A 16,070-nucleotide genomic window follows, 5' to 3' on the forward strand; every position below is an offset into this window, starting at 1 on the left:
CGTTCGCATAAGATGACATGCCCAAAATAGGGACACGCATCGAAAGTGGTTTAAAGCGAGGCACTCGACCTCTTGTTGACAGTAATTCTTCAGAATGGAAGAGCTTTAGAGACGTTATTGTACAGAGACAGAGTGCAGTGCTGGCTCGGACAATCACACACAAATCAATAGGAATGACAGCTTTTTGCTCATGTCTCTCTACCCTGACAGCTGTGGATCAAAATGTCTATGAAATATACAGTGTTACAATATACAGTGATGGAAGATTTTATAGTCCGGCTAAGTATTAAAAGGTGTTAACTCTGAAACGGACAAGTAGCGTTGTTGAATGGGAATGTGCACGTCGTTAAACGACCAAGCCGCTTAATTAATGGTGCAGTTTGCTGTGTCAAAGGCTTGTGAAGTGCACTGCAATGTTTGTAGAAATATGAGGTCACAGTAATGGTTAACCGCATATAACTGTGAACACTCTCTAAAGTGTTAATTTACAAAACATAATACACAAATGCCTATCCCTAAAGGCAGACTATTAAACAGTTTTTGCCTATGTCCAATGCCATGTTGCAAGCTTGTACATCGGATTTCTTTTTTTTATCGTGAAAGTGTTTGACACATTTCGAATAATTTTAATTTTTTTTAACACAAATCTTCTCTTCTGGGGGTCCCAGGCACAAAACATTTTCTGCTGCCAAATATATAATTTTGGGGGTCCTTAGCGCAAAAAGGTTTGAGAACTACTCATAGAAAGATAGATAGCATTTGTAGAATAGAATTTAAGCCTATCACTACTTTAGCATTAAGACTTGCCATGTGACATTATAATGTCACTCAGAAAAGAGCTTCTCCAATTGTATAAGTCAGGCTTGAATGACAAATCAAATATCTTCACTTAATTATGCAATACGTTTTCCAAAATAGATTTTGTTTTTGAGACAAGGCCACATTCTGTACACCGAGTCTACAGACACAGTCAGAGGGACTGTCAAACAGTGTGTGTCAAATACATGGACATGGTATTTTTCTTCCCCTCTGGGCAATGGCCAGGGGGCTTCGTTAAACAAAAACTGCTGTGTTCCTTTATGGGCTGCTCTAGTGCTGCATTCTTGCTCAAATTAATCTTTTCCTCCACAACAATTGAGATCATTGAGATGATTCTCACATGAATTTCATTTTTTCCATGAACATATTTATTGTCTTTAGTCTGTAGTTTTGGAACATTACTACATGTATTGTACATACAAAATGTGGCACCTGGAGCCAATACTGTGGCTTTAAACAGACATCATCAAAGTGCTTGACTTAAACCTCCCTTAAAGTCTCTCTCTTGCATCAAAAAGTTACTAAGTGATTACTAACTAAGAGTTACTAAAATTAATTGGACAGCCAACTAGTGCTGCACGATTCTTGCTCAAATTTAGAAATGAGATCGCATAGGTGTCTGAATCGATTTTTTTGATTAATTGTGCAGCACTAAGCTGCTCTAAAAGTATGTAAAAAGTTAAATGCAATGGAAAACTGTTTCATAGTCTGCCTTTAGTGATAGGCGTTTGTGCATTTATTTTTCATAAATGAACACTTTGCAGAGTGTTCACTGTTATCTGCGCTTAACCATTACTGTTGACCTCATATTTCTACAAATTAACATTGCAGTGCACTTCATAAGCCTTTGACACAGCAAACTGCATCATTAAGTTGTAGCGCAACTGATTTCACTACTTGAATGCGGCAAATCTCTTGGCGGACAATCCCTACAAGGTGAACAGCTTCAAAATAAGGTTATAACCATCATCTCTCTTTATGGAAATGTTTTCTGTTGTCTTTTGTTGTCTGTTGCCGTTTAGCTGATGTTTTTATCAGTGAAAGCCAAGCCGTTTAAAACTAAAGTGAAACTTAACTGGGCTTTATATGTAAAGCTGTCTTTGCCCCTTTTGTGTTTTATGGTTCGAATTGTTATAGATTTTGTATCAGCCAGTAACATTGGATGTTTGATACAATCCGTTTATACTGTAGTTGTTGGATAAATCCAACAGGACCTTCGTCTCTGAATATATTAGTCTACTGTCTATTCTTCACCACTAGTGGCACACGACATGTCAGCAAATCTTCTGACCTAAACTGACACTGACCACCCTACATACCTGAAATTCAATCTGTTGGTTGAAACAAGATTAAGGGGCCACTTCCATAGGAAGCGTTTTCTGAGCGGTGGATCACTTTGGATATCATGCCAGCATACTGGGCATAGCATTGCTGTTGGGCAGAAACCTCAGTTGTCTCACAGTGTCACACAAAAGCATAACGAGTAGCATATCTGCATGTATAGAACACAGAGAGCACTGAAATGCAACGGTACGACTGGGAAGAGGAACGCTCTTAGAAATGCACGTCTTAACCAATGCAATGCATGGCAGAACAACAACTGACTCAGAGGTCACGCATTGATCTGTGGCAGCTAACCCTGAATGTCAGTGTGACCATGACATCGGCAGGTAACACTATAAAGTAGGCCTAACTGATGGACATTCTGTCATGTATGCTAAATTATGGTGATACGTGTCCTTCACCTGTTGTGTTGGTTTGCCCACAAATATAAATGTTAGGCTGATCCGGTAATGATGTAAAGTGTGCTGATTGCTTTGCAGTCTATGGGAGCAATTTAAAATTCCACCCAAAAAGCGGTCTTGGCCTACACTGTATGTGTGGAAAGTATAATGTAGGTGACAGATATGGAAGCCGCCTCCCATAATTCACCAAAACCTCTGACAAAAAGCCTCTGTATAATTGCAGAGGCAAAATATAAAACTACGTATAATAATATCATCAATCAAAAGCCAAATGCAACAGCTCTTTTAATCTCACACCTGTGTGAAGTGAGCGGTGCAACTGTACCGTGTGGGGGTCCACGGGGGGTCCCCGCAACATCCAGACCCCCAGGAACGCGCCCAGGGGGGTGACCCGGTTCCGGCAAGTTGCCCCGCGTCAGAAACCGTCGAGAAATGACAGAGTTACTGTGTGGGGGTCCCCGGAACATCCAGACCCCCAGGAACGAGTTAGGCACTGCTCAAAAATAATCAGGGACAAACTATGGATTGAATACATATGCAGACGTGACAACATTGCAAAGCATGAAACCCATAGCAGCAAAAGCTGGGAAAAAAAAGAAAAACAGCATTTTAAGTTGTATAACTCTGTTGCTGTCCAAAAAAAGGTACTAAAACAAGTCCCAGAGCTGTGCTGTTACTTTGGTCGGGAATGTAAACAACACAACTTGCATGCTGCTGCTGCAATATACAGCTTGCAATGTACAGGTGATACAGGCTCAATTAAAATATGCCTTGATCAGCTCTGATACTGTACATTCTGCATGCCAATCATTTTTCAAGAATGTCCACCAGCTAAAACTAAGTCAGTAATGAGTTACAGAATATGCATACAGACAGCTAAATCCATGTCTTGAAATAACACAGTTTCACATGGCTAAACTTTTTGCCACAATTACATAGTGATTTCTTATTTAGTTGATTTGCCTCGTGTCACAGTTTAGTTGTGATTAAACGTTGTTGGCCCTCTAAACAATATATATCGAACTGCTGAATACTGTACAATTAACAAATTCAACAAAAATGTCAATATTTATCAATACTTGTTTTGAATGTTGTGCTATCTAAGCTGCTGCATTGTCTGTAAGGAAGCCAAAACAAAAATAAGATTTACTCGATATGTACCTGTACACAAGATGTAACAATAAACATCCTTGAACCTTGAATACTTTTGTGCATAAATATGGATTCCCCAAACTTCATCATCCCAGCCTAGGTTTAATCATGTGTTGAATATAAGTGAGGGCTACACAGTGATATTAGTCTGACCTTGCCCACATTCATGGGAGTGATGCGTCTGGTAGGCTACTTTGAAAGCATAGCATAAGTTTAAGTTTTTCATAACCATAACAACATTAAAGGGAGTACATTTTCACAGCTGCAAGATTCTAAACCATCAGTATTGCATTTGTGAGCTAGCCCACATTTTTCCTGCAGGGACGATTTTTAGACTGCCCACTGGTATATGAAACTGTTCCATTTTTACGACATGCAGGGGGCAATGATGACCCTCTGCAGACAACCGCAGAGACAATTTCATTTGTTCTTTTTTTCAAATAAGCAAATTAATTTAATGGCCAAAACCAAAATCCTATTTCTAGAAGTGCGGAGTGCACCACTACCTTGCACTCCTGATCATGACTTGCAAATTCTGAACACACAAGGCTATCATTTGAGTTAGTTGTGTAACTTAGTTCCCCGGCCGGGGAAATTCCCCCCTGTCAGGTGAAAAGAAGCAGCTTGGACTCCTCATGCATAGAGGGAAGCATAAGGTCAGTCCGCTGTCCGCTCACTTGGTCTGGCTAATGTGACGCCTGACTGAATCCAGTGGATGTACAGTAGCTCATTATGTAGATCAGAGTCTGCGTTAGCAAGACTAAACATGTTATTGTTAAACAGTGTGGATCATTTGCATCAATACTCCTAAACTCAGCCAACCTTGAATGCAAGATTACAGCTTGCAAAGTGCAAACCCTATTTGCTTTAGACCATACTAGCAAAATGTATTAACCGGTATTACCATTTTATGATGACAAACATGTAAACCCGTGATTTGACAATACAGTCGTTGAAAGATTGAGAGCTAATCTGTTACAAATGAATTAGGGTACCCTAAATGCTTCTCACTAACCTAATGTTTAGTGTTTTTAGGAATGTCCTGGTCTGTGTGCATCTCATAATGTCCAAGGAGTTTGTCAATCATAGACGGGAGGCTGGACGGATCCGCTTCCAGGGTGAGTATTCAGGGTTCGGTGAGCTACACCAGAAAGATGTCTACAATGATTTAAAGAGGAGAACACAGCTCATTTGCCATTATAACGGCAATCGCAACTTCCCATTGGATGCATAACATATCATCTCCTGTCCAAAACTGTTACTTTTCAAAAATCTGCCCAGCAGCAGCGATAACGACAATACACAATGGCATGACATTGACATTAGACACTGTAGTATGATCAAGTAGGCCATTCCATTTATGAAAAAAACAAGGCTTCTGCCCGACAGCAACAATATGTAGCTTGATAGGTTCATTACAGAATCAATGGATGTCTTGTCTACATATCTACAGTGGGTTGTTTGTATTTTAATATTTGAAAAGAGGAAACGGGGCACAGACATGCTTCATTGCTTCCCAGGCACCGTGTTTTGAGCTTGCAGATCTGCTACTTTTGATGCTTTTGTGACACTGTAGGCTGTAGGGCATTCATTTATGAAAAATGGAGATAAGAGGTTTCTGACCGACAGCAACAATATGTATCTATTGGACTGGTGGGTAACTGAGCAGGGAGAAAAAAACTAACTGATTTGTGACCTTCCCCATAGCACCGCCATAGTACCTGGAGTAGACGATCAAATTATGTAGCTGCTGCAGCACAGGTAAAACGTAGCAGTTGGCAGCAACCCTGCCTGTATATATATAAAAGGTGATGTCAAAATGTACCAGCACATACACTGCTTCTCTGTACACTGCTTCTCCATGCTGAAGAGTGAGGAGCTGTCATGCAGGCAACATTTGCATAGAAAGGCACTTTCAAAGTGTGTTGATTTACAAGCACTGTTGAAGATATGCCAGACAACCTGACTGCCTGCAGAACCCGAATAACACAACATGCTGTGTTCTTTAATCTTTTGACAGGATTATCTACAAACTATTCTGTTTTTGCAATTTATTCATCCTAATACTAGCAATTTGGTTTGGTCTAGGCCTAGGCCCTAGGGTATGGCCACTTTGGCCAGTGCAATATTTTACCAAGCCTAAATTGATTTCTACTGTTACTGTATGTATATGGTGGCTACAGAATAGCTACAGAAAAATGTCTGTTCTCATTTCAAATTCAAAGTCTCAAAGTGAACAGCAACAAGTAAGCTTCCTTCTCTCCACTTCACACATAGACTAGTTAACGGTTGTGAGTTTGCGTCATTCGAGCAGGTACCGCCCATTTGCGGTTTAAAAAAGGTGGTAAAGAAATAGAGAAAGATACAGACAAAACAGGTGAGATCATGTTTGTGTGTACCTGTCATTCGAGCAGGTACCGCCCATTTGCGGTTTAAAAAAGGTGGTAAAGAAATAGAGAAAGAAACAGACAAAACAGGTGAGATCATGTTTGTGTGACTATACCCCATGCAGGAGGACGGTGCTGAAAAAGAGTGGCGTACGTACTCAACGAAATTCAAGGAATCAAGCAAATAGAAAAATATGATTCACCTCACGCCATGGCAGTGCAGGTCTGTGTCTTTTAGACGTTTTAGGATGCTGCTCCCATCAATGCAGTGTATATCAGGTTTCACAGTGGGGGCAAGTGTGACTCAGTGTAAGAGCTGGCTCTGGTCCTACAGCATATTTTTCCGGTCTCACCAATGAATTTTTCCCCCAGAGCCTGGATGGTAATATGATATGGATAGGCCCGCCGCCATATATAGGTTCATTAGTAATATACGTAACTGTAAAATAAATGCCTTTTAGACCACATAATGCTTGTATTGGCATTGATGCCTGTAGTCAAGAACTATGTAATAATAATAATAATAATAATAATAATAATAATAATAATGTATTATTACTGTATACTGTTTTTCTGTGCACTATGGTTGGGATGCAAATTGAAATACACACAGTATGAGGTAATCCTTTGGAATCATTTTTCTTGTTCAGCCATAGGCCTACAGTAACTACGCAGTCCTAAAATAGACTTATTTTGCCTACAGTGCACCTGCTGGGCTGACTAGATTAAGCAGTTGCTAATGACAAGAAAGACGACAACTCAAAAGTAATTGGGGACATTATTTTCAGAAAAAAGTCGTTATTTCATTATATCAGACGTACTGTTTAAGCCACGGGCAAATCAAATCGAACCTCATCCCCCTTCTATGCAAGTATTGGCTCGGTAAGGGCCGATGAAAATATCGATAATGTGATGATAATTAGACAAATCTGATCAGTGGAAGGATGCCTCATGCAGTACCTCCACTGGAGGAAATTATATAAAGCGTGTGAGCAGTTCTTCAGGTCAGCCCCTAGCCAGCAGCACCTCCAGCTGCTACCCCACTTCCTTATTTCTTATGCATAAAGACCACAGCCCTTCAGAGATTAAATAGTGTAGTTCAACCATCCAGCAGAAAAGCCTTCAGAGGGCTGCATGTGCAGCTGTGTGCACAACAAGGACACCGTCCATTACCAGTTAATGGATTCACTTTCACAAAAGGACCTTAAAGACACAGTCCTTACGCTGCTGCGTGTCTCCGCAGGTTAAAAATAGAACTGAGAGCAGAATGGTTGGCCACTATTTACAGTAGCTTCCAAATATCTGTTGCAGAATCTGAGATCTCGATCTCTCTCTCTCTCTCTCTCTCTCTCTCTCTCTCTCTCTCTCCCATCTCTACATTCTCCCTCCCCGAGCTCGTGAGTGCGGGGGAAGTGAAGGCTCCTACTCCCTCTGCTTCACACATGCAGTGATTACATCTCACGCACTTATAATTATGATATTCTCCATGTCTCACCGCCAACTCTGAAATATCTTTGAGAAATATCTCAGGTTACATAAGGAACGAGGAATTTACTATCCCTCAACATGGATTGTGAGAGATAAATTGGGCTAAATGGCCCCAGGGGATGCATGTGTGACAAAATAGCATTAATATGCTTGAATATTATGCAACTACAGAATGTCTATGAAGAGTTAGCCTGTACTACAACCTACTTTGACCTACACAGGTCTATGCAAACATTGCAAAAAGCACAAGGGAATGACTGCCAGGGACTTCCCATCCACTTCCCATGATCGCGGTGGTTTGACTGATATGGATATAAAGAATCAACTCACTGAGATAAAACGCTAATGTTAATGCAGTCGAATTATTAAAAATTTCGCTATAAACACACGCTATCAAATATCACTGACTGACTGTTGTGACGACACAGAGACACCTCCCTGACAATATCGCTGAGACAGTTTATTTATTTTTGGATCACAATTTAAAATGAAACTTCTACGGCCCTGGACCAGGGGATGACCGAGTGACATCAGGACTTCGGTAGTCCGCCTGTCCACTCCGCTGTAGTGCTGACATAATGAAGTGACATTATTCCGGTAGAGTGTCTCAGCCTTGCGGTCGCTTCTCGCCTTTAAGGCGTCTTACTGGTAGTATAGTATATGGAAACTTAAAATAGGATTTACATGGTAAATCCATGAGCGATCCTTGTTTTACTGTCCATATGTAATGTCGTAATGACACTAGATTATCTCAAGAAAGTTGTGCATCTGAAAAGCTTAGGCTAGTTAATGTTGTACCTGCATTTAGGCTAAAACTCCCTTGGTATCATCATCGGCTGAAATCGATAGGAAAACATTTAACCTGTTAATGATGTAAAAAAGCAGTACAGCCATATTATACTAATGCACTGTATGTGGTACAGTGCTGTCCATGTAAATTAGCTAGGAATATTCTGTCTTATAAGACAGAAGGCGCTGATGCATAGAGTTGACAGGGTGGCCCCAGCCTTTCTGCAACTGTCCCCTGGGAGTCTCCACAGAGGTCTGTGTGTCCATGTGTGTGTGTGCACGCACCATGCACATGTGAGTGCATTTGTTTGTGTGCACTCACTCACCCACTCACTCACTCACTCATCAGTGTCTGGGTACTCAGACCCAGGGAGTGAGCAGTAGTGCATACTGGGAACCGAGCAAGAGTTTGGAATGCCCTTGCTTGAGATTTATTATTACCCAACAATAGATGGGCTTTTTCATTCATTAATTTAATATATACTTAAGATTTTCCAGATGTGAAGATCAAAGCATGTGCTCATGCATGTGTGTGCACCTTCACTTCAACTGGTAGAGGAATTAACCACATTAACCCTGGCATACCTACCGGTATTCTTGGTCTACAAGATCTAGTCTACACAATCTATGTGATCACAAGATCTTGTTATCTACAAGCTCACAACGCATTGCGTTGTGACCTACACACTCTATGCACTGTAAGATTGTAGACAGGCTATTTCCACAAATTCCACTATATAATATGTTGTATGACAAACTATAAGTGGCTTACATAGATGTAGGAGCAGAAGGCAAGGAATATGTTTTATTACATAACTGCATGGTGTATGGTATTTCAGCTAATTTTCACTCCCCCACTGGTGAGGATGTGAGAGCTGTTGCTGCATGTGCTGTCTTTGGTGATGTGCCTGACAATATGGTGTTAAACTGGTAATATCGCATCAGAATTACTCATATAAACGCATCAAAACGTGGTGGGTAAAATGGGATTATCCATCAAACTTGCAACAATTTAAGATTGTTTCAATTACTGTAAATAACTATGGTATGATGAACATTCATTACTTATAGAATAACCTTCTCAAACCATAATCTAAATCTGTCGATTTGACTCATATTATGTGTACAAATATCCCAATGTAAAGCTGTGATGGACATAGACGAATGGCATACATGTAAGGGTAAGGGTACTTTGGGGGGGGGGGGGGGGTCCTTACTAAAGATCTCTAGTAAGGACCAGTGGTAATTTATCGGTTTGTCAACACAAAAAGGTTATTGAGATTTTGATATAGTAGCTACTGTACATTGTAAACATATTACAATCTTCTGTTAACAAAGCTATGAAATGTCTAATGGAATGTCGGTTCCTTTCATACATTTGATTTAAGTGATGTGCCCTGCACCACAAATAAACCATTTTGACCTCAACTGTAGCCTACTCCGGAGAAGTACTGCATGCCAAAGGCTGTTTGCTTACAACTTCCTCTTCCTTCCTCTTATACCGCAGAGATATGTTTTTATTTCTAGTTTACATCTCATTTAAGGGCATATGCAGCTTCTCAAGTGTTACAACAGTCATCCAGCTACTCTATGTAAATAAGTCCTCACTCACAAATGTTGTCATCCTCATTGCCATCCCCCATAAAAGAAAGGTGTTGCACATTGTTTTTTCTTTCCTAGGAGTAGCTAAACTGGTCTAAAAATGAAAAATAAATAAATAATAATAATAATATATACATATATACAATATATTTTGAGTAGCACAAGATCCAGCTTCAAATTCCTTATGTTTATAAGTAAAACAATAAAGGTGCATACACAATTTCAGTGGTAAAACTAAATCCATAAGCATTCTGGTAAAGAACCTTGCATTTTGCTCTGTGCTGTGGTATTTGAATAACCCCTCTAGGTGATGTGATTCACCAGAATGTGATGTCAGAGACATGTCATATCAGAGGGTATGGGCAACAATCCACAAAGGCATGACATTGACATTTAGTTGCATCAAGTCATGTGTGTTTTAATAATTACAGACCGTAACTATTCAAAAACTGTTTTAGTAATGTTTGTATATATCGTCGTTGCTGTCGGGTGGAAACCTCATGTTACTTTTCAGGATTTAAATTTAATAAAATAGCAGATCTACAAGTTCAGGACACGTCAGTTTTCAGCTTATGGATCTGCAGCTTTTGCTGCTTTTGTGTGACGTGATGCTGTAGTATGATGAAGTAGGCCAGGGCATTCATTTACAAAGAAACACAAAAGGTTAAAATATGTCGATGGGAGGTTGTCCGACAGCAAGATACGCAGGTTCATTACAGAATCAATGGATGTCTTATTACCTGGCAAGAATCCACCTACACACTACAATATACAGTAGGTTGGTTGTTTGTAATGTAATATTTGACAAGAGGAAAAGGTGCATAGACATGCTTCCACCCAGGAGCTGTATTAATAGCACCCACTGCTGCAAATAGTCAGGATGGTTTAGAAGACAAATGTGACTGTCCCGTATGTGCAAATGTACTGTGACAAAAATACCCCCCTTTCCATTGCTTTCCTTTCCTGGTGTTTCTGTAAAATGACTTCTGCATTATACCTACAATTTTGCAATACAGTAGGGGCCTATATACAGTATGTGTCAAGTGTGAATCCGACATTACAAGGAGCATGGCACGCTATATACGTAATGTGCAGAAATGTACAGTAGAGTATCTGTCAATCAATAGTGGTCCCAGAGAACAGGCTCAGCATTACACTGTATGGCAGCGCTTCTCAACCTGGCGGGCCGTGAGGATATTGCAACTGGGCCCCCCAAATAATTGGTCCAAAACTAAGATTTTAATGATAATATAACAATAATAATATATCAATTATCAATATATCAATTATCTCACAATCGGTTTTGACTTATCATGAAAATAAACGAACATGCTCTGGACATGCACGCGGCCCATGCACCCATCTGACCACTTCTGCTGTGTTAAATGAGTGGACCGCGAACACTTTTGAGATTTCTGAGTGGGCCTTGAGCCCTTGATCCAGCCAGGAAAGGTTGACAACCACTATATGTGTGGGACACGCGTGTGTGGGACACGGCTCAAGGTTGGCATGAGTTCACCAACAGTCCATGACATGCAGGCTATAGTCTGGTCATGATGCCTCTGTGGTACCCAACCCAGTCAGGAAAAGAAAATACTGTATATCCATGGCACACTGTTGCCTTGTTTTCACCAGCTGGCATGGTGGACATTGGTGGTTGTCAAATGAAACTGTCATTTTGTCATATAAATGCCACATGTCACATGATGACTATTATAGTGTTCAGCCTAGTAAGAGTCCCATTCTTCCTTTATCCCATTTTCCCTTTATCCTTGCACAATGTCAGTCAGAACATATGTTGTTGGGGTGCAAGTTAACTCTGGCTGGCCTGCATCATGGTCTGTCAAGATGTGTGCAAGTGTAAATCTAAACGGTCGTTTGACACAGTCGGTCACATACTAAATCGGTCACAACAATATTAAGTCACATACAGTAGCCTACATAGTCACACATAATGCTGCGTTGCAGGCTGGTAGTAGTAATAATAATAATAAATGCCACGACCAACATGACGATGTTATTCATTTCTTACCGTTCTGAGCCGAGATGAAAGGTAGCATCAAGTTTCCACAGAGGACCAGCGGCAGCAGCATCACTGCGTCGGGATGCATTCTTGTTGGGGGTTAGGAGGACGCGGGAGGACCAGCCGGCCGAGGTCTCACTCGGCAGGACGGGGACGAATGTGGGAGGGAGATTGCCTAATGATCGTGGGAATTATAAAAACGGGAAAAACATAGCACCGAGTTTGTCAAATTGTCAGCAGAGGATCGAAAATTATTATATTTTTTCTTCTTTTTCTATTCCCCCCCCTTAATCTCTGGATAAAAAAGACCTCGACAGATTGTGATGAATGAATGGTCCGGGACGAGGCCAGGGGCTCAGGGATGCCGATGCGGGGCCATAGGCTGAAGGAGCCTCCTTGGTCACAAATTGCGGAGGAAAGGATAGAGTCTATTTGTCCCATAGCCCATAGGGATGGACCGTGCTGTGATTGGATGATGATAATAACAGCCACGGGCAACAACCCCGCAATGCAATAAATAGGATATAGAGAACAGCACGAACTGCTGACGATAATATGAAACCAAATTAATGCAGATCAAGTATGTCAGAGGGCATTTTATTGTATCTTTATGTGTTTTGGTCATTGCCCATTTGCCCAAGCCCCCACCGTTTTCAATGAGAGTTTTCAGATTGGTCTGTGACTCTGTGCATGATGTGTGCGTGGTGGTCATATACGTATTAGCGCTGTAGTAGGGAATTTAGAGCTAGCGGTTGCCTGACAACGCGGCTAAGCCAATCACAGCGCGAGCGAACGCCCATCCCCGGTATGGGAACACATACAGGCTCTTCCACCCTGCTTCCACCCGGACTCCCGGAGGAAAGGTCCTTTCGATCGAGGTGTCCACGGTGCGATTCTCAAGCTTCAAAGATGCGCACATGTATGCGCATCAAGGACGCACAGGCAACGCGTCACGGTCACCCCGTGGACAAAAATAATCACGACGAAAGTAAGTGATGCTTAAATGCACACTAGAATGTAATGTGTGCCCTGCACATTATCCCCGTCGTCGTGTCCTGACTGTACGCAAAAGGAGTGGGCAAGGTTGTCCGTTTGCAGCGATGATGATGATGGTAAGGCAATGCGCGGTCATGACCGTGCCCCTAGAGCGCACAAACGCACACATAAACACGACATTGCAACCTCAAACCCCCATCACGGTTTAGTGGTTATCCCTTTTGACTATTGAATATGAGGGGCGCCAGGGCACCATCATGACTTTTGTCAAGGAATGTATGGTCTCGGCTGCAGGTGATCGATTCTGATCGCATCACCAGCTGGCGCATGAGAGTGGTGGTTTCCTTTTCCCAGAGAATTTGGTTGGTATTATTTGCTTTGCTGCAGAAAAAAGTTGAGCCAAGAATAACTCTAGACACTGCGTTCACAACGTCACTCAGCTGAGCAACTTCGGATTTCATAGCCTGAGGCCATGTTCAGATTTTCTTTAGTAGAATTTCTCCTTTTGTTGAGATCTGTTCTAAAAATGAACAAAACAAATCAAATTGTGTTGTCAGCAGTTGCCGAGGCTGTTTATAAATATAAATAACAAACATTTCATACAATTATTGCCATGCACGGATCAATGTTTCTGGAGTGTGCATATTTGCATAATAACAATCTATGCGTCCAAATGTTATGTAATATTAGTACAATTCTGCACAGTGCAGTGCTGCAGAGCACATACTTTAAATAAGTTTCATATAGTTTAAAAATGTAATATGCTAATTTGATTCAGTCTAGGAAATATACAAGGCAAAGGGGAAGAGATATCCTATAGTTCTGACACCAAACTTTATATGGGACGGAAATGCCCCCGAAATAATTTATACTCCTGTTATTTAAACAGTATATTTCCATATGTCACACAAGCTGTGTAAATAACACACAGTCATGAGCATAATTTAATAGCAAAGTATATTGTCCTACATACCAAGTACCACTGTGCCATAGCCACTAGTGAGTTACATGGGGTAAACACTGCCCATAAATCTATCAACACCTCCATGATTTATCTTGATGAAGATCCTTAGGTGATCAAACCATTGATTTAGCAATATAGTGTGAGTCTAACAGTGTTGGGGATTTTATTATTGATCTCCTGTAGTTTGTCCTGCACCTGATTCAGAGTCAATGTGCATGCTCTATCTTTTGAAATTATTATGATGCACACAACAAAATCTCTATTCAATATCATCTCGTCAGGCTGCTATACTGTACCTGACAACTAAATCAATGTGTTGCCCCACAAGTCCAGTTTTGAGTAGGCTAAGATTATGGAGAAACTCCTGAGCTCACTGAGCTCATTTTGTAGATTAAGACCCGTCACAACACAGGGCTGGGTTTGGATATGAAGCCAGTACTGTATCTCATCCAATACATAATATCCTAACATGGCCTCCTATAATCCCTTGTAGCAACAGTGTGTGCTGCTGCTGCTACATGGTGACCTCATGTGGTCAATCGCAGCAACACAAGTCAAATATAGCATTGGCCTATACTTCCAACAGTGTTACAAGATGCACTTCAAAATATATGTTACCTCTGATGTAGTGGCATTAAACTGGGATGTGCTTGTAATAGAAATATTGCAATGTTTAACCCTTCTTAACCTATACATTTATGGTTAAAAAAAAGAAAAGAAAAAAGTCCTTCATTCCATTTTGTTTGATTCCAAAATGTTGTAGACCTATACTACTGTACCTGCAACTGTATAGTTCTGACTCAATCACTGTTCTATGCAGTTTAGGTCATCTATGCATCCCATGTTTTCATGTCAGAGAGGAATTGTAAAGGGCTGGTTTCTGCTCAGTAGCAGAACAATGTTCCCTCCACTTTATTCCCCTGCCTCCAGTTTGTCTGTGGGACGCCGCGTTTAAAATGTAACCCCACCTGAAACCCCTCGAGAGCCAATCGGCTGAGAAGATGTCACAGCACACGGCACACCCTCCTTTGTTCGAAACCAATGAGAGTGGAAGTGTGGCATTTCGCCCGAGGGGAAAAACTTACCCCTGGATGTGTTAATTACGCATCACTTAACTGTTGAGCCAATGTGTTCACAACGGTGGACACTCTGTTGGGCTTTTTACCTCTACTATTCCACTTTTTTGGTCAATCTAGTATGGAAAGTAGACAACAATGGCTTACCAGGCTGAAAAATGAACTTAGCAACAGTCCTGTGGTGTCAAACGTGGCTTTCGGCTTCATCCTCATGGGACTAGAGAAGCTTGTGGAGCTGGAGTTTGAGTGTCCTTGCAGTCCTACATGGAACGGAGTGTTTTCATCTGCCTTCTTTATCATTCCGGCTGTCATGGCCTTTACCCTGATGCAGATCATCCAAGGATGCAGATGTGAAGTGTGGTGCAGGAAAACTGTGTCCCTCTCCAGTTTTGTTCCCGCTATCGTTTGGCTGATTTTACTATTCCTCGACGGCCAGTACTTTGCTTGTGCGATGACAGACTGGAAGGGTAGATTTGTGCTTGTTGACAAGGCAGCTCCGCAGAAATGGTGTGAGCCAACTATTGAGGGAGACGTCACAGCTCAAGAACTCATGATCCGCTCGCAACAGTTATTCGTTTTCTCTCAGGTAAGTTCAATATTCTCCCAGCTTATTGTACATTATTTTTAGAGTCAGGGGATGAAGCACCTCTAGAGAAGAGAGAAGTAGTGCATGCACATCCACTGCAGTGTCCGGGTGCAGGGAAACAATAGATCAACAAAAATAACGCACACTGCTAACAATTAGGCTATGCTCCCACTGATTATTGCTAGCTCACTTCAACAATGCTGCATGCCACCTGGAAGATTATGAAGATCCAGAATGGATCGAACCATTGTCCATTGTACTGAGCACTTAAACTGGGTGCACATTTAACAGTGTGTGAACTTTGAAGGACCTCTATCCCATTAGAATTATCAACCCTTGCATATTACAACGTTGCTGCCATTAAATAAATGATGAATAAGACTGTTATCATTTAGAGAACTCTTATCTATGTGTGCTGTGAGCATGTATTTATTTGGGAAAAT

General features: G+C 41.2%; 1 protein-coding gene across 1 annotated transcript in view; it reads right to left on the reverse strand.

Moving 5' to 3' along the window:
- nptnb (neuroplastin b) overlaps nucleotides 1-12,339 on the reverse strand; it is a 60,070-nt gene extending 47,731 nt beyond the window's left edge. The window contains exon 1 of the mRNA XM_079497003.1: nucleotides 12,015-12,339. Within this exon, the coding sequence (XP_079353129.1) occupies nucleotides 12,015-12,093 (79 nt within the window). The 5' untranslated portion in view covers nucleotides 12,094-12,339. The remainder of the gene's footprint in view (nucleotides 1-12,014) is intronic.
- Nucleotides 12,340-16,070: the final 3,731 nt, after the last annotated feature.

The sequence above is a fragment of the Electrona antarctica genome, assembly GCF_951216825.1.
Source record: "Electrona antarctica genome assembly, chromosome: 3".
Classification (NCBI taxonomy): Eukaryota; Metazoa; Chordata; class Actinopteri; order Myctophiformes; family Myctophidae; genus Electrona; species Electrona antarctica.